The sequence below is a fragment of the Bos indicus genome, chromosome 21 (assembly GCF_029378745.1).
Source record: "Bos indicus isolate NIAB-ARS_2022 breed Sahiwal x Tharparkar chromosome 21, NIAB-ARS_B.indTharparkar_mat_pri_1.0, whole genome shotgun sequence".
Classification (NCBI taxonomy): domain Eukaryota; kingdom Metazoa; phylum Chordata; class Mammalia; order Artiodactyla; family Bovidae; genus Bos; species Bos indicus.
The window spans coordinates 65,788,606-65,810,923 of NC_091780.1; the positions used below are offsets into that span (position 1 = coordinate 65,788,606).

General features: G+C 51.5%; 1 protein-coding gene across 8 annotated transcripts in view; it reads left to right on the top strand.

Moving 5' to 3' along the window:
• Positions 1 to 22,318, top strand: part of LOC109575307 (WAS/WASL-interacting protein family member 2-like) — a 35,213-nt gene that overhangs the window by 11,058 nt on the left and 1,837 nt on the right. For 6 of the 8 annotated variants that reach the window (XR_011562710.1, XR_011562711.1, XR_011562712.1 and 3 more), the window contains one exon: positions 9,027 to 9,102. Coding sequence is in view for 4 of the 8 variants with exons in the window: in XM_019983290.2 (XP_019838849.2) it covers positions 9,027 to 9,102 (76 nt within the window). In the remaining 4 variants the exon portion in view is untranslated. Of the gene's footprint in view, positions 1 to 9,026; positions 9,103 to 9,425; positions 22,101 to 22,318 lie in introns of those variants that run through there. The other 2 variants (XM_019983291.2, XM_070775739.1) reach the window with 1 other exon arrangement.

Here is a 22,318-nt window from a genome sequence, read left to right on the forward strand (position 1 = left end):
CGGGGGCTCCCCTGAGGGCACCTTGCTTTCTGCGGTCACAGCAGAGGAGCCCACGGCAGGGCTTTGGGGATGTTTTCGCAGCCAGCAGCTCAGTGGAAGGTGGCTGGCTCTGTGCGCATGTCTGAGACGTTCAGGGTAGCCCCTGGGGTGAATGAATGAAGGCACCTAAGTGGCCGGGATGGCTTGGATATGGGGTCAGAGTTGACTCAACTCCCTTGATGTTTATGGAGGCTCAAGTGGGCCTTGCCCTGTCCCAGTCCCCATGCCTTGATGCTCCACACAGGGTCTCTGTGAGAGGAAACAGGGACCACGTTGGAGCTGGGGGCCCTGTCTTGGGGTGCACCCGCCTTTATGAGCCCTGTAGCCCAGTGAGCAGAGGGGATGGACCCCCGTACTCCCCAAGGGTCTCCGGGTTCCATCCCAGCTTCTGTAAGGCTCTTGCATCAACCAGATTTGGGGGCCAGCTCTTCCACAGTCCTGCCCTCCTGCCCTGAGTGGGGAATGGGCTGGGGATGGTATTTTGAGCAGGCGAGAAGGGAAGACGTGTCCATACAGGGGGCTGACCCCTTTGTCCACTTGTTTCCACTCCCCAGAGGTTGCAGAGAGGTGGAGAGCGTGTGCCCAGGCCTGATTCCAGGGAGCGGGCACCAGGCGGTCTCCACCCCTTGACATTTACTCCGAGGCTGGCATTTGCCACCTGCAAACATGATGATGTGGAACGGAGCCCGGGAGGGGATCTTTACAAAGGGCAGGATGCGGGCTCCGGGATGTTGTATCCGGAGCTTACCAGAAAGATCTATGTGATTCGTTAGAGCCAAATGCCCACGGTTCCTGGACGCCTCCCTCCTCGGGGACGTCTCGGGAGCCCCTCCAGGTGGGCTGGGCTGACGGGCAGAGTCAGGATGGAGGCCGATTCCCACCCAGTCCCAGACTTTGCCAGCCCCCCGCCCCTTCTCCTCCTCGGTATTTGGGATGGCCTGTCTTTGGGCTGTGGTGAATTTTAGAGGCTTTGGTGAATGCTCAGTCTCAGGCAAACACATATTTTGGATTTTGTGTGTCATTATGCAGAAAATCGGAGAAGGCAATGGCACCCCACTCCAGTATTCTTGTCTGGCAAATCCCATGGACAGAGGAGCCTGGTAGGCTGCAGTCCATGGGGTCGTGAAGAGTCGGACACAACTGAGCGACTTCACTTTCACTTTTCACTCTCCTGCATTGGAGAAGGAAATGGCAACCCACTCCAGTGTTCTTGCCTGGAGAATCCCAGGGACAGGGGAGCCTGGTGGGCTGCAGTCTCTGGGGTCGCACAGTTGGACACGACTGAAGCGACACCGCAGCAGCAGCAGCAGCATGCAGAAAATGGGGGCTTCCCTGATAGCTCAGTTGGTAAAGAATCCTCCTGCAATGCAGGAGATCCTGGTTCGATTCGTGGGTCAGGAAGATCTGCTGGAGAAGGGATAGGCTACCCACTCTAGTATTCTTGGGCTTCCCTTGTGCCTCAGCTGGTAAAGAATCCACCTGCAATGTGGGAGACCTGGGTTTGATTCCTGGGTTGGGAAGATCCCCTGGAGAAGGAAAAGGCTACCCACTCCAATATTCTGGCCTGGAGAATTCCGGACCATAGAGTCCATGGGGTCGCAAAGAGCTGGACACTTTTCACTCAGAAAATAGAGTAATAGGTATACTGGGTCAAGCTCTTCATTTGAAGAAGCTGAAACGTATCCACCTGCCATTGTCCAGTGTTGGAAGAAAGGATCATTTTCAGGAATATTCCTTTTTGGTGGATTGGCCCATCCCTGAGCAGTAAGGGGTGAAAATGAGGCCCTAGCCAGCCAGCCAGACGGTGGGAGGGGTTCCCTGGGCGTTTGTCGTGGTGCTGGGCCGGTCCTCAGGGCCGCCTCTAGCTGAATGCTTCTGGGTGCGCACAGGTATCGGGAAGAGATGGTGGACTTGCTGGAAAGCTGGTCCTCGGGCCCCACCTGCTTCCCCGACCGTGGAGGGGGATTGGGACGGGGGCTGAGAGCATAGCTGCGCCTCTGCGCGTCTGGAAAGCAAGAAAATGCCCCCTTTCTCGCCCTCAGTCTCCCACCTGCAGGTTGCTTGTGGGACTGATGGCAGCTTTCAGGGCCCCTGACCCAGTGTCTCCTGACTCGTGACTCAAACCCCAAATGTATTTCCAAGCACATTTCTCCAAATAATGTAAAAAACTGGCAAGACTTAAGGGCAACGGGAGGCATGTGTTTCTTATTCATTCATTTACATGAAGGAACTTAAATGTGTGTGGTTTTTTTTTTTTTATGACCAATCTGACTTCCAGAAAGAAAAAAAAAAAAAAATCACCCGTCTTTAATGAGCTTGCTAATGAATTTTTCCTTGAAAAGAGGAAGGCAGCTTTACACAGAAGGGGTTGTGGAGGGAAACAAATTAAGGCCCCAAAGGGTTAAAGGGCAGTGGACAGTGTAGAAGCCGCCATTGTGAGCTGAATCAGAAGGTCTGGGGTGCTGGGAGCATTTTCTTTTAGAAGACTGACATTTAACAAGTTGCAAATGAGCCCCAAGAACTGGTTCCTTTTTCCATCTGCGGCTTTGAGCTCTGCCCCCTGTCCTAAAGAAGGACTTAAAGGAGTCTGACTACCTTGGTCTCCCATCCCCGGTTTGAACAGATGGAAAATTCTGGAAAAGAGTTAGTTACAGCTTTCCAAATGAGGCCATCTGAAGCATGGGGTCCCCATGTTGAAAGGAAGAGAATGGTCTGTAGGGGAAGGAGGGGAGGCTTTCACTCTGGGGCACCTCCCCCTAGTTCCAATGGGCAGCCCCAAGTCCCAGCTGCCTGCCTATGGCTTCGGGAGGCTGGGCCATTTTTTCGGTGGGTGTTTATGGCAGGAGTTAAGCTGAGGTAGTGCCCCGTTATGGGCGTGGCATGAGTCAGTGTTTTGGGGCCAGGAGGGAAGAGAATGAAGGGACCCTTGGAAATCCACCAGGAGGAGGTCAGCCCTCTACAGTGTCCACTCCCAGGCACAGCTCCCCCCTCCCCACATGCTGCAGCAGCAGCAGGAGGGATCTCAAGTTCACTTGGATCCAGCAGAAGTCGAGGGTCCCCTCCTCAGTCAGTGCCCAGGCGACATGCTAGCAGTGCCCAAGAGGCTCATTTCTGAATGCCCACACATCCTTGAATTCCTAGTGCCTTCCAGATTTTAGATACTTGGCCCCTTATCCCCGCCTTTGGGGAACTCACCAAGGGCCTCGGCGGTCGTGAGGGGCCTGCAGGCAGAGCAGGTGCAGGACGGCCGAGGCCGGGGCAGGCCCCAACTTGGGAAGGGTGTGTGTGTGTGTGTGTGTGTGTGTGTGTGTGTGAGAGAGAGAGAGAGAGGAATTAATTAAGGGAGAGGAGAGTGGTGGAGGGTGTAGTCATGACTCTCCTAATTGCTCTCCAATTTCTTTGGGCTTCAACAAAAATCCAGATGGAGGGTTCTTAAGTCCTCCTTCCTGGGAGTCGGGGGGCCAGGGTGGCGGGGGAGGAAGGCTGCCCACCACCTTCTGCCGGGCGTCTCTTTGCAGAGTGAATAGGGTCTTTGGCAGGGGTTTAAGGAGGGGACTTAGCCTGGGAGCTCCCAGGGCGGTGCAGATGGAGACAAAGGCCCCGCAGAAGGAATGTGGGGAGCCCCCCACGGAGAACAGCCACCTGGGGATAATTGGGAGGCCCAGCGCAGATGAGTTTTCCCAGGTTCTGTGAATACATTCTCTCAATAGAAGGTGCCCTTTCTTCACATGAAAAGAGGAAACCTCAATTACCTCCCCCTGAAACAGAGTGTGTGTGTGTGTGCGTGTGTGTTCCCTCCGGGGGCTACGGCGGGGCCCCTCGCCCTTGTGTGCATGGTGGGGGCTCCGAGGCGCATAAACGAGAGGCCGCACAAAGCATGTCCAGCTAGCTGCCCCGTCCGCGCGACCCCAGACCAGCCCGGACTCCCCCGACCCGGGGCTTTCTCTTTGCAAGTTTCTCAGGAGGGGGAAGCGAGTCGCCCTGCCTGTAAACAAGAATCTGATCAAACGGGCCTGATGCCTGAGAAACAGCCAAAGGAGACAGGAGTCCAGGGTGGAAAGCTGGGGAGAAGGCTGGTCGGGGGTGGGCAGAGATTGGCCGCACGTGTGTGCTGGCCGTCCAGACTTACAGCCGTGCTGGCCCTTCCAGCCCTTCTCTGGGCTGTTCCGTGGAGTGGGGGGTCAAGTCATTCCTTCGGGTTAGGAAACTGGGGCTTCTGTGGCTCCGAGATCCACTTAGGAAAGGTGAGAGAGGTGGGCAGTCAGCAGGGGGCTCAGGGTCGGGGCCACCCTAAGCACGGGGGCCTTCTGAGCTGGAGGGAATCAAGTTGGCACTCTCGCTGCCCCCAACTATCCCAAGGACTCAGGCCCTTCTGGAGGAACCCAGGGCAGAGTCCCTGCCATGGGATGAAAGCATCCTGGTTCTGAGTCTCTGCTGGTGACTTTGTTGCTGCTGGCTTCTGGGCCTCAGTTTCCCCATCTGTAAAATGAGGCAGTAGCCTTTCAGTTGTCTGTATTTAGTGAAGCAGAAGAAGCCAGGGATGTTGGCGCTAGAAAGACAAGGGCTCTTTCACCAGAGGAGGGGATGGGGGTCCCTAGGTGTTCAAATTGGGCCCCTACTGGCCTCCTGGCTGGGGGCAGGGACCCCCTGCTACTCAGGCCTGGTCAGTCAGAGGAGAGAGTCCAGATTGGGCACTTTGGGTGCCCCAGGGTCAGGCAGCAGCTCTGCATTGGTCTTCTAGGGACCTGGTTCCAGCCTATGCTCAGGTCCCACTGTGACTATGACCTTGGTCCCTGATGGGCCTCAGTTTTCCTATCTGTGAAATGGGGGCAGTGCAGGATCACGGTCACCTCAGGGTCCATGGGGCCCTGAGTTCCTTCCAGCTGCTCAGGGGTTTGTTTGCTGAGTCTTGAGAGTCAGAGGGCTGGAGATCACTGGTCTTCTGTCTCTCCACCCTCTTTTACTTCCAAGACAAGGAAAGCAGAGACCTGAGGGAGCTGGGTGTGAAGCCCACCGCCCGTGGCCAGGCAGCAGGGTTGGCAGTCGTCAACCAGTCCTCTCGGTCAGCTCTTTGTGAACACGGATCCTAATAAGGCTCGTGGCCCAGAGCAGCTCAGTGGACTATTCTTCCACACAGGTGGGCCGCCGGCCAAGCCTGGAACACCTTTCTGGGCCATGTAATGAGCCTGGCCCGTGGCTGCGGTCCCAGGAGGGTGTGCCAGGCCGCACCCTTCCCTGCGGCTCGCCCCGGGGCCTTTCGGTCAGGAGACCCTCCGCGGTACCTCCGTGGGTGCCTTGGCCCGGTCCGCGGAGAACTTCCTGAAAAAGCCATCAGGCAGAGAGGCAAAGTTCTGGAAAAGCGATCAGTCGCCTGCCCCGCTGCCCATCCCAGACTCAGTTTTGCAAACATCTCTAGCTGTCTCTTTGTGCTTTGGTGCATGGTAATAAAGAGCGCACAAACCCACGGCCAGGCCTGCACCCGTGATCACCATGGTGGGCTACAGCCTTTGTTTGCTGACCTTGGTTGCTACAATACCTGCGAGCTGAAATGAGGGATCGGGAAATTGCCAGCTTCAATTAGACCGGCAGCCTGCCTTCCCAAGTGCCTCTGCCACTCTATCCATTAACGGTAAACATACGCCAAATAGGCCTTAATTCTCTCTAATTGCCCACTCCTGAAGCAAAGAGTGAAATTCCAGGAAGAGGCGTATGTAAACAGCCCCCATTCCCTGGCCGACTAAAATTAGAGGACTGATGGGGGCCGGTGAGAGGTTGGTGCGGGGGGGACGTGATTTCAAAAGCTGTCCCAATTACCTCTCCTATTTTCATAAATGAGCCCGTAATGTTCAGGGCCCTGGCCTTCACAAAGGTACAGGAAATGAGGTCCGCCAAGAGCTTGCATCTGTTGGGGAAAGTTGTGAGGGGGTGGTCTCTCCTCAACAGGTAGGAGGGCGAGGCTGATGACTGTTGGATAAACTGCGGGCTTCTATTTCTGAGAATCAACATTTTATGAAAAAATCGTCCTTTTCCATCTTTCCCCTGCACTCAACACCCACAAATGATATATATGTATTTTTTTCAATTTCAATACAGTATTTATTGTATAGAAGAAAAGTAGATTGATTAGTAAATAGTAAAAGGTTTGGGGGGAGAAATATATTACAGTAGGAAAAATTCTTTAAAAATTTTATTTCTTTAAATCTATTTTTTAATTAGAGGAAAATTGCTCTTCAGTGTTGCGTTGGTTTCTGCCCTACAACACAAGTCAGTCTCATATATATATATACACACACACACACACATATGTAATTATGAGTGATCCACAAATGATTTGTACCAGACATGCCAGATCAAGGAGGTCCCATTTGCCCCTAGAATCGAGGAACTTTAAAAATCTTGAGAGGCAGTATACATGTAGCTAATTGATGATATTGAACAGCAGAAACTAACACAACATTGTAAAGCAGGTATCCTCCGATTAAAAAAAAAATATCCTATGATAAACCGTAGTGGGAAACAATATTAAGAAAAGAACGTAAATATATGTATCACTTTGCTGTACTGCAGGAAGTAGCAGTGTTGCTAATCAACCATACTTCAGTAAAAAGAAAAAGAAAACATTTCCTGAGAAGCAGAGCTAGGGTTTTCTAAGCCTCGTACGCTCTGGAGGATGATTTTGGTGTAGTCAGCAGGGCTTCCTGCATGCATCCTGAGCGCAGCACGTGCGTTTATGAGTTCTCCGATCAACGTTGCTTGCGACAATTGTTCCTCTGGACCCTAAAAGGAAGCTCGTGTTTTCCTCTGGTTCCAGACACTGACTCATCTCTGCAATGTCTTCATCTGTCACGATTGCAGCCCAGCACCGCAGGGCTGATCCATCACCACGGTCGCAGGGCTGGGACACACGGAGCTCAGAAACCAAGGCATGACTTTGCCGGGGCAACGTCTTTAGTCGCAGCCCGGGGGTCTGCCCGAAAGTTGAGTACGAACAACCAGGAAACTCTGAGGGCTCCCGGGGTCCCTGGGGAAATAAGCAGGAAAAAAAACCCAGGTGCCCTGAGCTGCTTCTGATTTCCCCAGTCCTATTAAAAGACACCAAAGAGAACCAAAGCGGAAAGACATAGCAGAGCCCTTTCCTACCTCTTTGGCCTGTGGGAAAGGGCGGTGACTGTGGTCTTGCCGTGTGTTCCGGGTCTAGAGCCCGGCCATGCTCTTAGGACTGTGGAGATGGTGACAGGGCCACCCCTGGGTGCTCATGGGTCTCTGAGGAAGGGCTGGAAACTCTCCCGGAGTGGGGGGTCCGCAATACGGCCCAGAGCGCCCTTAGATAACCAGTGTACCCTGGTCACCCATGGGCTGATGACTGCTTGATTAACTCTGGTTTTTTAAAAAGACTTCCTGTTTTTTGCTTATAAAATCAACCAGTCAGGGGAATAGAGTGTTTGGGAAGCTCAAGGTCAGGGGAGGAATTCTCAGGAGGCTTGGAAGCAAGAGGTGAGCCCCCTGGGGCCCTGGCCAAGTCTTGGGCACCCCAGTGAGTGAACCATGGGCAAGGGGGTTGAAGTACCCAGATGGCTTAAGTCAGGGCAGGGGGCTTGGAGAGGACCTCTTCCTTCCTTGGGTTTCCTTGGAGGGCTACTGGACTCTCCTTGTTCTTTCTTCCTTTTCTCAAGTTTTAATTTCTCATTCTTGCCTTGATTTGGCTCCCTCCTCACCTTACAGTGCCGATCAAACCTCAGTCATCAGATAAAAGAATTAATAGGGACCTTCTGTGTAGCACAAGAGAACTCTATTGAATACCCTGTGATAACCTATCATGGAAAAGAATCTGGAAAAGAATAGATACATGTATTTGCATCACTGAGTCACTTTGCTGTACACTTGAAACTAACACAATATTGTAAACATCAACTGTGCTTCAGTATAAAAAACAAAAAACAAAAAACACACCAAACCCCCCTTAGTCATCACAGACCACCTGTTGGCCACACTTACCTACCAGAGCCTCCTGGGTATATGTTCAACATCAACTCCCTTAACATATTTTTAGAAAATGACTCACCTTTTTTTTTTTTTTTTCTGAGCAGTTTTAGATTTATAGAAAAAGTGAATGGCAAATATAGAGCATGCTCGTCACCTGCCCCCGACCCCCGTTTCCCCCGAGGTCAACATCTGGCATCAGCGTGGCGCACTCGTTGCCATGGATGAGCTGACCTTGAGAATGTAGCTGTTAACTGAAATCCATGGTTTCTATTGTTCTTTGTATCCTACAGTCTGTGGGTTTTGACAGATGTATAATGACACGTGTCTATCACTGGTCAGCTCGTTCTTTTTAAACTTTAAGGCAAATACTTGATGTCAAAGATTTGACAAGCCTGGTCAGGGCTTCTTATATGGGGCTGGTGAAAACTTGTGGGTAAATTGTTCAGGTGAAGCCGTCTGTCCGGGCAGCCCTGTCCCTTCATCTTCCATCTCGTGGTTTTAGGACATGCTGCTTATTCAGGACCCCACAACCCTGGCGTGGTCCTCAGCGTACTTCCCTAGTCTCAGCCAGGGCCCGCTGCCCTCGCCCCTCATCATGCGCATGCTACCCTGCACACGCTGACCCTGGTTCAGCTGTGCCCGCAGCGCCCTTCTTCCTGGTAGAATGCGCTTCCAGGAAGCCTTCTATGCAGCCTTTGAGTGTGTCCAGCTCCAGCTGTCACTCACGCAGTGACTCCGAGCCTCTGGGTTCTGTGAGACAGCGTCTGGCAGCACGGGTGGCAACAGCCCACCCTGAGGGCCTTGGGGTCATGTCCACGCCAGCCCCCGTCAGCTCCAGATATACCTGGAGCTGGGAGAGGGGGAGCTTGGCAGGTGAGAGCGCTCGTGAGTGAGTGTAAAGAGGAGAGAAAGGCTTGATTTCATCAGTTCCACCCTTGAAGTTGGGGCGCCTCTGCTTCCGTTGGGTGAGATTCTCTGAGTGACCCGGTGCTTTCTCGTTCCAGCCGAAGCCATCATCTGGAATCCTCCGTGGTCCAGGACCTCGAACCCGCCACCCCAGCACCCTCTAGCCCCACAATCGTAAGTTGTTGGGGGTGTGGGGGGCACATGTGAGGCTGGTCACCGATGGAGGCGGGTGCCGCCCCGACAGCCTCGTGGGGAGGGATGGGTGAGCACTGGTCGGAGGTCCCCGCCCAGAAGGGGGTGCCCAGGGAGCCAAGCTGAGTGTGGACCTTGCGGGCTTGCGTTCAGAGGCGCACCCCCACCCTCCTCATGGCATCTCTGTGGCAAAGGGATTCTACAGGTGGCCTCAAGTGCCAGACCCCCACAGAATTGCTCCTCTTTCACAAAGGAAGTCAATGGCCCTTTCATGACCGAGCCCCACTTTGGCTCTTGTGTGGCAGGGCAAACTAGGATGGAAGTGGCCTAGCTGGGGGGCCCTTCGATGGGCCAAGGAGAAAACGCAGGCAGTGGCACCAGCCTCTGAAGCCGTCTCCGAGCTCCAATAATCTTCGCTTGCCTCCCCCCTTGAAATGTCCCAATGGACAGACTTTCTGTCTTCAAAGCTTCGGGCCAAACCTCTTCAAGCTTTTTATTGTTTGGGACTGGGACGCTTAGCAATAATGATGGGTAGTTCCTTTTTTATTTGCCTTGAAAGGCCAAAATATATTTTTGTGTGTGTGACTATAGACAAAGCCGTCTGCTTTCAGATGAACTCTGTCCGTCGTCTCCCACCAGGGAGGTTGTATATACCATGTGTGTCTCTGTGTACTCTTGGGTCTTGAAACAGGTTTCTCATAGGGATGACCATTCACAGGGGTCCTTGGGGAAGCGCCTGCCCCACCAGCGGGCCTGGGGAGCCCGACCCCTGTGTGCACAGGGTGTGGGCCCCGGGGTGGGGGTCTGGCTGCTCTAACGCGTGTTCTGCCTGTGCCTGCATCTGCCATGCTTACGTGTCAAGGACTGTGGGTTCTGTGCTCCTTGGTGCTCAGCAGGATGAGAGCGGGTGGGAGGTCAGAGTACTGTGAATGCCCTACTGTTCTGGTTGGGAAGGCGTTTTGCTGGGCTCTGTTACCTGATCCAAAGAAGCGAGTGGATGAATAAATGAATGCAGGCACGAGAGAATGAATAAACGAATAAATAGTGTAAAGGAGTGTACCCTGAATGAGATCCAGCTGGATATATCACAGATCAATAGATAGGTCGATGAAGCATGGAATCAGTATGTAAATAGGGCCATGCAGAAACCGGTATCCGGTTATCCTGGACTAAGGCACACAAGCAATTCAAATGCATAGCACCTATCGCTTGTCCATAAAAGAAGAAACACCTACATGACAGAAAGAGAGAATGAGGAGTCTGGACGTGTAAACCAGGGCTGAGGCTGGGAAGGTGAAGCCCATCAAAGTGAACAGATGGGAGAGAGGGTACCAGGGATTGAAAGCGGCAAGGAAAATGGAAAGATGCAAATTAATATGTAAAAAATAAGGTAACTTTTAAAATTAGGAGGTGAGAAAAATACTCCCCATAAGGAGGACTATGTCAGGTTATTATAAGCCAAGCATTAGGATTAATCCAAATACGTGCTCTTGGCAGTAGAAAAAAAGAGAAAACACTAGAGGAAGAGCTCAAAGAATAGTTAAAAATGAAAAAAGACCCAGGGAACCAGAGATGAGATTTAACTTTAACCCAAAGTTTTCTAATTCTGGGCACACATGAATAAAGACTGAAATGAAAGTTAAAAAAAAAAAAGAGAGAAAAAAATGAAGGGGAGGATGAGTGAGCAGTGGACATACCTGGATCCAGAAGGGAGCATGGCAGAAAGGGTTTTGAGTCATCCAGTCCTGCGAACTGAGGTCTGTTCCATGAAAGGATTAAAAAGGAGAATAAAATATCTAAATAAAAATCTAGAAATGTGGAAGAAAAAGTAACGGGTGTGAAGTCCAGAAAAATATTAGTGGGTGAATGGATAAACATACAAAAGCAGGCAGTGCTAGCAGTTGAGCAACAGACGGTCATGACTCGAGGGCTGTGGTTAGTCCGACCCTGAAAGCCACAGGACTATCAAAAAACAATAAATATCTCAATAAACGAGTGAGCGAGCATCTAAAGAGACAGAGACAGCATGCAGTGAGGAGGGGGAGAGGCCGTGGTCACACCAAAGCTCCAGGACGATGAAAGAAGACAAGCGAGAAAGGAGGAGACGTGCAAAGTTGCAATGAAAGAGAGAGGATAAAAAAGGTGATAAGTGAGTAGGTCCTCGGAAGAAGGCGAGGCTAGGAATCCAAACTGTGGGTCAGAATGGGTCAAAATCTGAGCACGCTCTCCATTAGTAGAGGAGTAAATACCTAATAAAAAGAAAAACAAAAGCAGGAAGGAAGAATGGTGTGAAGGAAGGAAAGCCAGAGGGAAAGACTGACTGAGAGGCGGAGCTGAAGGGCCCGGGGGTGCTGTTTGCAGGTGACATTAGGCTCCATCAGGTCGTGGCACCTGAGCTCCAAAGAATACAAGAAAGAGAGAGAGTAAAAGAGAGAAACAGTGAAACTGAAAATGGGAAAGAAACGACAAGCAGAAGTCAGATTAGAAATGCAAAGAGAAAAAGGAATGTACTAATAGATAAATGCGTATATAAGAGAGAGGTATTCTAGGAATAGGAATGTGAGGGGCGTGAACCATGCGCATGGGTGAATTCACATCTGGGCTTCTGAGAGGGGTCACCACCCACCCAACCAGGAGGCAGGTCAAAGCCGAAATAAGTAAGGGAGGACCTCAGAGAGGCTAGGGAGGGGAGGACCCATTGCTTGTATATTATCATGTATCCAATTAGGTACCCTGCCATCTAGAAGTGTAAAAACCATTATCAAAGAGATAGGAAGCCTGAATGGGCACATGAATGCATGAATGACTGAGAAAAAAAAAAATTGCAGTGACCAGTGAGGCTGATGTTGCGAGGCGTGTTAGGGTTCAGCCACTTCCTGGTGCCCAATCTCCAAAAGAAAGACAGGCAGTAAGAAAAAAGCCTGAAAGACTGGTGGAAAAGAATAATTAATTAAGATGGGAGGGAAAAAAATAAAAAGTTTTTATAAAGAAGTAAAAAAGATAATAAGTATGTCAGTGAAGTGTGTGAGAGGGGCCTGGTTTAGCACAGATCATCCACATTCATTCAGATGTCTGGCCCGAGTTGATAAATAGTAAAAAGAACAATACGTAAATAGAAGCCTGAAGGAATAAACACACGCATTCCACAAGAAGGCAAGGAAAGGAGTTTGAAAAATTGAAGGGGAGATGGGGAGAAAGAAAGATATGGGAGAAGAAATGAAAATAGACGGATGGAAGAAAAAAGGCAGTTCCTGGATAAGTACTTAATAAACATATTATTCACTAAATATAAAAACTAGTAAAAGCTGAAGTTCATCAGAAAGAAAGAATAAATAAGGGGATGGCTGTGTGAATGAATGAATGAATGAGGAAGGGGACTTAGATGAATTAGTCTCTGCACCTGAGGCTCTTGAGAATCGAAGAATTGCCAAAAGAGCCAGTGAGGACAGAGGAGGGGCATAGACAATTAAGACAAGATGGATATTAGCCATAAAAACATATTGAATGAATAAATAAATATGTACATAAATTACGAGAGAGAAGGCCATGCTAGAACAAAAAGATGAGAAGGCACCATGCACCAGGAATCGTGAGTGATTCAAAACTGGGCTCCTGAGAGAGTGAAATAAGTCCTCCCGCAAATCACCAGTGCAAGGAATTAATGAACCAAAGGGGCCCTACGTGGACTGGTGCCGAGAAGGCTCCAGGAACCACAGATGCTAGGTGATCCCATTCTGTGCACCTGAGGCCCATAAGTGAAAGAATAAATATTGCAATAAAAGAGTGACAGAAAGAATGAATGGACCCACGAATGCCTGAGTTCCTGATGGGAATGCCTGAGGCGGTCCATGGGATGGTCGCTCACCTCACCCCGCACACCTGAGGTTCCTAAGACTGAAAGAGAAGCAGAGAAAGAAATGGGGCAAAACGAAACTTAAGTGAAAGAGAAAGGTGGGGGACCCAGCAGAAAGGAGTGAAGATGTGGGTGTGTTGGAGAGAAGGGTCTGTTAGGAATAGGGGTGAGGTGTTCATCAATCCTAATGATGGATAAGGTCATCCAGTCCCCTTTTCTAGGGCAAAGGAGGATGGAGAGATTAAAAAAGAAGCAGCAGCAAAAAAAAGAGAGAAAAGAAAGACGGTAAACCAACCACCAAAGTGATAAATGGTTCATTAAGAGAGGTTGTCTGAACAGGAACGATAATTAGTTTACATACGATTCCTTAAATAGATAAAAGTATTGCACCTTTCCGAGAATAAATGAAAAATAGACCAAACATCCAGCCCCAAGACAAGGCTGCACCCCCAGCCTTTTATTATCTTTATATCATAAAATATAGGCAATGGAGGTCCATAAATAGAAGAATAAATAGCAAAATGTAAAAGGTGACTAGTGGCGAGGAAGAAAGACTGCAAAGGCAGGTAAGCACGTGGGCTGATGATGGTTATTTTGCACGTGGAGTTTTGACCGCTATAATCATTTCCCAGGATAAGCCAGGATAAGAATGAAAGGCAGGGCAAATGCGAGACTGCATGAGTGAATGAATGAAATGGTGTTGCTTGGACCAGGGGTGTTGCATGTGGGATCCTGACTCATCCTTCTTCACCTGAGTTTGTAAAAATGAAGGAATGAAAGTAAGCATGAGAGAAATAAGAAAGCAGAAATGGAAATAATGTGTAAACAAATAAGAAGGGAGACCTTCATGAACCAAAGGCTATGATTAAAGTCATGCTGTTGAAGTCAGTAGGTAAAGGCATCAAATCTAAATGGATGAGTGAATGAATGGAAGAAATGGATGCATGGAAGGAAGGAAGGAAAGAAGGCAAAGGAAGAAGGGAAATGAAGGAAGAGAGGGAGGGAAGGCTTCCTGTTTGGGCCCCTGGGTTCCCAGCAGCTGGATGGAGTGGGTGGCCCTTGGCATGCGGTGTGCTTGTGACACGCATTCCCTGGCGGGGAGGGGCTGGCCCAGGGGGGCCCTTGCCTGGAGGGCCCCTGTCACATCCTGGCTGTGGGGGCCATTTCACCTCATTGCTCTCGTTCCGTTTTCCCCATGTGTAGACGTGGAATGGCATCGACTCCCTGCTTGGGTGGATCGTGGGGGCAAATGCTGCCCTGCCTGTTGGCAGTGCCCCGTCTAGAGCCCGGGAGAGGCAGAAGGGCTCAGGCCCCAGGTGCCTGCAGAAGGTTGCGGGAACAGGGGGTGTTGGGCCAGGTGGATGTCCTGGCCCCTCCCTGGGCATGGGTCACCTGTGGGGGAGGCTTTTCCCGCCAGGGGGCAGCAGAGGGTCAGGGAGCAAGGGGCCCTGGGTGGAGCGTTGTCCTGGTAGGGGTGCCCCCTGCCTCCAGGGCCCGCTGTGCTGTCCTGGGGCGGGGTGGGGGGCCCCCCTCAACTCCAGGACCTGTGCAGGGGAGAGGCGGGCGGGAAGGGGGCCGGCACGGCCTCATCACAGAAACCTTGTTCCCGCAGCTTTCTGAAACATGTCCAGGAGCCCTCCAGCGGGGTCTTCCGTGGGTGGGCTGCCGTCCGTTCCCAACTCGGGGTGTCCTGGGGCAGGTGCATCTCAGCCCAGGGTTGGCAGAAGTGGTCCCAGGACCCCGCCCCCTTCCCCCTGGCATCCCCAGAGCCCGTTTCAAGGCCTTGCTACCTTCTCAATTGTTTTGCGATGTACTCTCTGTATTTTGGCAAAAAAAAAAAAAAAATGGCCTTTGCATGGTGTGTTGTTGAACGCGTCTTCTCTCCTCCCGCCCTGCCCCCGCCCTGCCCCTCGCTGGGGCTGTTTGTACTGATAATTTCGAATCCCAGGGACTCCCTGGTTCTGTGTAGTCTTTTTTTCTCTGTATTGGTAGGATTTGTGCACCTGTCTGTGGTGTGCCTGTGTCTGTCTATCAATCCAAGGATCAAAGTCCCTCTTGACTTCTCGATTCCAGTCTGGGACATTAAAAAAAAAATAAAAAAAAATTGGATTCCTAACCAGTGCCCTGAACGTGAGGAGCCCAGTTGGCTGGACCCAGGATTCGTGGCTGGGAGTGCGGGGAGCCCCGGGGGTGGAGTCTGGTGGAGGCGGGGCTGGAGCGTTGCCTGGTGGGCAGGGCTGAGGGCTGGCTATCCCGCTAGGAGTGACTTTGGGCCCTGGGTGGGGACAGGGAGTGGTCGGGGTGGGGTGGCGAGGGGTGGGGTCGGTGGTTCTAGTCCAGCCCAGCGATGCCCCAGGGTGTTCAGATGTCGGGTGGCAGGGAGGCGGAGAAGCAGAAGCCACGGCTACAGACAGGGTGCAGGGAGGGAGCCAGGGGGCCCAGGGGCAACCTCTGCGCTCTTAGCGCGGGCCCTGAGTGGACGCAGGCGGCCTTTAGGAGATGGAGGAAGCAGAGTCACGTGTCAGGAGCTACCCTTCCCTGCCTCCAGTGCCATGTGTCCGGGCCATGTGAGCAGAGCTTTGTGGGCCTGAGGTGGCTCTGGGGCTTCAGGGCTCTGCTGTCTTCTCTTTTGGAATCTGGGGGCCCGGGTTCTGCCTGAAGCCTGGGGTGGGGGGTGGCGCACTTCTTAACCCCAAAGACAGGTACTCAGGGAAGGGTCCCCAAAGAGCCCCCCAACCACCCCAGGCGTCATCGCATGGGCCGGAGTGGGGGTTGGAGGAGCTTGGGGCAGGAAGAGCCTGGGAGGGTCTTTTTGAAGAACCCGAGTGTGGTTGTTTTAAAAGGCAGCTGAGGGTTAGAAGACAGAGAAAGTGTTAGGTGTAGAATGGGAGGGGATCACAGCCCAGTTCGCAGAGGAGATGGGCAGGAACAGAAGCAGACCCCTAAGGAGGGGGGCCTCCTCCCGGGGACCAAGGGGCTGTCCAGGGTCATGTGGGTGGAAATAGGCCAGTGGGGGAATGTCCCGGGGGGAGGGTGGGTTGGGATCGGGTGAGTTCTGTCCTAGGAATGCTGGGGACCTGAGGGTCCCTGGGTCAGGGTTTCTGAAGGTCTCCAGTTCTGGGATGCTGGGTTTCAGCCCAGGACTGCCAGGGCTGCAGAAGCCAGGGGTGGAAGTTCCACATGGGCCCCCATCTGGTTCTGTCCGTGCCCGACCCACGAGGTCCAAGGTTGGGTTTCAGCGCTCCTCTCTGATCACGGCCTGTCTCAAGTGCGTGCTTCTTTTCCCTTTTCAAAGAAAGAACAAATTTTGTCTGTTGACTTTGACCTTTGCATGCACCCCTTGCACAAATCCTTCCCTTGATGGTACCAGGAGCTACAAGTCTCCTTGGATTTCTGTATGACTCCCAACTCAGGGAGGTTGGCCTTGGGGCTGGCCTGCCAGAGGATGGAGGGCAGAGGCTGGGCGTCTGGGGCAGATGGGCCAGAGGCCCTGTTGTGATCTTACTGTAAATGGTGTGGATAGCACATGAGCTGGAGCAGATCACGCATCATTTGACATATCAATCATCTTTATTTCTCCCCTTCAGATTCTGTTTATTCTGCACACTATTTTTTTAATGGACATCTAATTTTTTAAAACGAGCACCCATTTTTTTAAACCCAGTTGCTATTCTTCACCACATACACTTTTTTTTTTTTTTAATTTTTGCATCCCACCTTTTCCATATTCCGCTGTCAACATTTTTCTTTCGTCCATACACTTCATCACCTCCCTGGCTGCCTTGTGTCTCATTGAGTGGCTGTGTCAGTCATTCACCACATCAACCTACTATTATTACTCTTGCTATGCAAAATTCATCTTTTTTAATGTTACAAATTATGCCACAGCTAATAACTTAGCACACCCCCCTTTTTTTCATTCTTATGAATTATTTTCCCACACCTAGAAGTGATCTTTGCTTTGTGGTATGTCAATTTCTCCTGCTAGGCTGTGAACCCTTGAGGGCAAAGAGCTTGTTGCAGTGATCTTTGTATCTCTAATGCTTGTAATGTTGTAGATACTAAATGTTAGATGAGAGGATAGAAGGGTGGATGAAGATGTGAGTGAGTGCCTGGTTGGCTGTTGGAAGAGAGGATGGGAGAATGGATGAGTACATGGAGTGGTGAATGAACAAATGAATTTTCTGTGTTGAGTTTCTTGAGAAAAGGCCAGGAATTTTTGTATGACTACTAATTTCAGAAGGCTTGTAGCATTTTATGATGTCCAGTGATGTATTAGCATTTTGTTAAGTTGTTGCTAATTTATCTCTGTTAAAAAGTGTTTTTCTGTCATTTTAACTTGCACTGCTTTGATGACGAATGACGGTTGAACTTTTTACTGTGTTTGTTAAAAAAAATTGCATCTTCTGTGAACTGTTTGTCCAAGTCCGCTGGATCATGGCTTTGTGATAAGACTGGCCAAGGATGGAATGAGGGTCCTTGGGATGTAGTGAGCCCTTCATCCCTGGAGTCATTCAAGGGACAGGACAGACAGATACTCGATGAGGGTAGCTTCAAGGAGATTCAATCAGTAGGAGTGGGGTTGGCCTAGATGACGCTTCAGGTCTCTTTGACTCTTCCTGGAAAATGTGCATTGGGATGATATTCTCCCTTTGGCAGCCCAGTGACATTTAAGGTGTCTTCTCCTGGGTGGGTTTGTGCATTTATGATTTATAAACTCTCAAATCACCCTCTGTAACTCTTGTGGTACAGGAATCTCTTTGACCCTCCAAGGTCCAGACAACTGTGCCGCCATCTTGAATAGTTACATGGTGGCCTTCCTGCCTCCACCCCCCACCCCCATTTCACTTTGAGGAAGACAACCCCTTGGGTCACCACTTGCCACCTCTCAGGGCAATCAGCTGAGGCGGTCTGCTGCCCTTCATGTTCCTAGTGCCCTCTGATGTGTGAGCCACTGTCCCGTTGGCCTCCATGGTGGTCTTTGGGGTTTAATTAAATATGTCAGATTAGGTCAGATAGTGAATCTGCCTTCAGAAATGGGGCAACTCAATTCCACGAGCCAAGGAGTAGAATGGGCCCCATATTCTCCTTGGGCTTCCCTCATGGTTCACCCCAGGGGTAGCCAGGTCTCAGAAGTCATCATGGCCATTCGGGAAGGGCATGTGACCCAACAAGGCTCGGCCCTGCTTTCCAGAATACCTTCTGCTTGCAGTCGAGGGAAGACCCGTCTACTATACTATAGACCGTCTACTATAGCACTGAGCGCTGTTTGCCTGTGTCAGAATTTCTCACCCACATGTTTGGGAGGCCAGTGACGATTCCCAACATTACTTGGATCCATCCATCCATCCATCCATCCATCCGTCCATCCATTGCATTTGGCCTCTTGACCTGGTGCTTTGGCCTTTCCCTTTCCTGAAAGCAAACCTTTTCCTTGTGGGCAGGCTGTGTAGCGCCATGGGCTGTGGTTATGAAGTGAACGCCCTTACTTGTGGCTTCTTCCTCCGGGGTCACTGCTCTGAGCATGTCCCAGCTGGATGTCATCTGCCACATCACCCACACGGCTTCCTTCCCCATGGCGCGTTCCCATGCATCACACACTGCGAGGGATCCAGGGCCCAGGGGCCCAGGGTGTCCCCCGTCCCCACCCGTGAGTGGAGATGTGCCCCCCACCCCCAGGCCACCTTGCCTGGTGCATGGTCCCTGCCATGAGCTTTGCCCTCAGCCTCTCCGCTTCCTCTACCAGATGACAGCGGTTGTAACTCATCCTTCCATCCCTCCATTCACTCCACTCCCAGCCCGCAAACATTCGAAAAGGTCAGCTGGTGCTATACTAGAGCTGGGTCACAAGGTTGCATTCCGACACCCCCTCTCGAAAGAAAAGATGAGCGTGTTTGCTGGGGGCTAGCCACAAGGCGGGATCCTTGATTCGGCGTGCCCACCCCTCTGCCAGAGTTCTGTCGAAATTTTGATTGCCCTCTCCAACTTCGTTCCTCCGCAAAGTGGGTTGATTAGTAATCAGCAAGCTGTGTTCCCTGGGTGCTCAGAAATCATAGCCCAGAGTCTCAAGAGGCCAGAATGATAGCTGGAGTGGGGGGGGAGTCTGAGACAAACAGCCGATTCTGGCCATGAGCAGGATTTTGAGTCATTAGGACACCCTCATCTTGCACAAAGGGCGAGTTTCAGAGTCCTTCCTGTCCCTTGGAGATTGGTTCATTCTGGGCTCTATTGAGAGAAAATTGGGGGAGATAATTGCTGGTTTGGATGGTGAGGGTCATACCCCCCTGTGAGGTCTGCATAGAACAATCTGTTGGGACAACTGGGCATCCAGGCCGCCTGGCACTTGGCAAACCCGGGATGCATCCGCGATCCAGGTTCCCAGCCAGGCAGGGCTTCCCACCTTAGATCTCGGGGGCTCTCCTGGGAATTCTGCGTTTGACTTACTGCCTTAGACAGTAGGTATAATGGACAAAGCCAGGACCCTGGAGCTGGACAAGCATGTGGTTTAAACTCATGGGCACAGCCAAGTTCTGCCTGCTGGGCAGAGCATGGCACCCACCTCGCAGGGCTGTTGTGAGGATCTGCTGTAACCAGGGTTTTGAACTGTGATCCTGTAGGGTGGTGCGCGTGCCCCCGGGAGTAGGCGGTGGGTGGTGGGGTGACCGGCCATGAGGGGCAGCCTGATTGGGGCAGCTTAGTGGGCAATCTTTCTAGCAAGCACACAGTGGGTATTATGGGACCGAATGCTGAATTCGTATGGCATTCGAAAGGTAGGTAGGAGTAATTTGGGGGTTAGGGTTAGGCTGGGGAATGGGGATCGCTCTGGGCACTGTCCTGGACCCCTGGGGTACGCGTTCACACCCACCTCTGGAATAGGTTGTATCTTGCCTACCACTGTGTCTGGCCTGTGGGCGGCACTTACCCTCCATAAGAGACCCCTCCCAGCAGTATCCTCCCCGCAAAATATTAGGCACCAGTTGTCAAAGACACTACCCCCCACCTCCCCACCCCCCACCGCCCAATGTCCCCTCTTCCCCTTCTCGACATTTGGGCTCAAATTTCAGCCGCCTGGGTGCCTAACACAGTACCAGGCCAGTGGTAGGGGTCACCTTCCATTCCTGTCGGAAGGATGGATGAGTAGATGGTCGAATAACACAACTGTAACCCAGTGTAAGCAGCGATCGTTTGTAACCTTGACTAAGAGACTGTCCTCCGCTCCTGATTAACCTGTTAACCAGTTACTGTATCTTACGGACCTTTGTATGATATATGTTGTTCGAAAACCAGGACTCTGGTTTCAGATGTCACTTGGTGGCACTTCCGCTGTCCAATGAACGAGTCGATGTTCTGTGTTAGAAATGAGAATCTGGCTAACGTGTAACTAACCGTGCACCGTCGGTCAAGGCACTGCGCTCTGACCGTCGGTCTTCTTTTGGTCTCCTTTTTTCTAAGCCGTGGGTCACCGGAAAGCTTACCTCACAGGGTTGTTGTGAGAGCTCAGGTTGGGTGAACTCTAACAGCGTTCATTAAATGCTGGCTGTCACTGAAAGTGATCATGTGTTGGGTGCTGTCTGGAAGGGAGCAGGGAAGCTTTTGCTAGTTCTAAATGAATAAAAAGTTGGTCTTGACCTTATAATAAGATTGTATTTCCGACAGTCACTGGGACATGTGAGACAGAGGTCAAGTGGCCTGAGAGTGTTCAGTGATGCAGGTCCAGAGTAAATATTGGCTCAGTTAATGAGTGATGGCTCCTCTCCTTCCTCAGAGGCTCCTTTCCTCTGCCCGCCCTCCCACCCTGGATGGCTGTTTGTCACGCGCAGGTGACTGTTCCTGCCAGGTCTGTGGAGTGACTTTTGTGAGTCCCCCGAGGGTATTTGTTAGTGGGGAGGAGCAAGGACAGTGTAGACAGAGCCCAACGAGGGGTTTCTGGGTAACATCTTAGGGACTAAAACGCCCTCTTCTGCCCTTTAGGGGAAAGGCTCCTGCTCAATTGGCATGCGGGCCCATTTAACAGACGAGCGAGTTGTGTCCAAGCCAGGATTGAACAGTCTTCCATGAAAAGCCAGAGGGTGCTCTCCCAAACTCAGTCAAAGCAAACCCTCCCGGTTCCGCGGCTGGTCTCTGCCAGCCCAAATGTGCCCCAATGTGTCCCTGTCCCCACCACGTGCCTAGCAGTGCCCCCGTGGAGCTTCAGTGGGACCTGGAAACTTGGCCGAATTAGATATTGCCCCTCTTCCTGCTCAGGAGACCTCCCCTTGGTGTCATTGTGGATCCAGGGGTCTCCACAAGTCCATGGAATTCCTTTCTTGGCCCTTGTCTCACATGCGGACAGCAGGGTTCTGCAGAACACCCCCAGATTCCATTCCAGGTGGGCTGGAGTCGGGGGTCTCCTCTGGCCCCTCCCCCTGCAGAAACCTCCCTGGCCCCCTCATTTGGCCTCTGGCTTTCACAGCCTCAGTGGGCTGTGTCCACACGTGGCCACCCTGTGTCCTTGAGAACTTTTTGGAAGCTCCCGAGGGGATCCCCACGTAGAGACAGGTGGCTAGGGCCCTCCTCCCAGGGGACTGTGAGTCTGTGTGTAGGTGTCTGCTCCTGGACAGTCCTCAGGCCTGTGTGCCCAGGGGTGAGGAGTGTTTTCAGGGCCTTGTCCTCCTGAGCAGGGCAGGCCTGGGTCCCCGTCTCCAGAGGGCGGGGAGAAAGCTGAGGCTCAGTGAGGGTTAGGGTTTCAATTCAGAGTCAGGGTTCTCAGTGAGGGTTAGGGTTTCGAGTCAGGGTCAGGGTTCTCAGACCCCTGTCCCTGACTCTGAAACTTAGGCTTCTCTGACCCTGATGGTCCTGCTGCCTGTGTAGTAGGCGCTTAATAGATGGTCACTGATGGGCAAGCGGGGTTTTAGTGGATGTGAAAAGCTGAATTGATTGTTGGCCGATGGACACATTGACTATGCATGCATCTGTAAGAGGAAAGAGGGTGTTCCTTGGCAAAGACTCTCCAGGGCAGACCCTGAGGGTCTCTGTCTGAAGTGGGGGCTCACCCTGGGGAAACTTCTGGATGCAAATAGCTGTCTTGTGACTGTTTCTGGAAATGTTTATATCTAGAATAAAACTTTATTTGGGCTAAAAAAATGTACTCCTATGTGTTGTGGTCCAAGTGATTTTTAAAAAATGTTGTTGGCACATGGTTGATACTGTGTTATTTTCTTCTGTACAGCCACGTGACTTGGTGTTACATGTATAGTCTGTTTTCATATTCTTTCCCCCTATATGTTATCACAGAGTATTGAATTCGGTTCCTTGTGTTACGCAGAAGGTGGTCCAGGCGGCGTTGCTAATGTGGCGTTTGGCAGG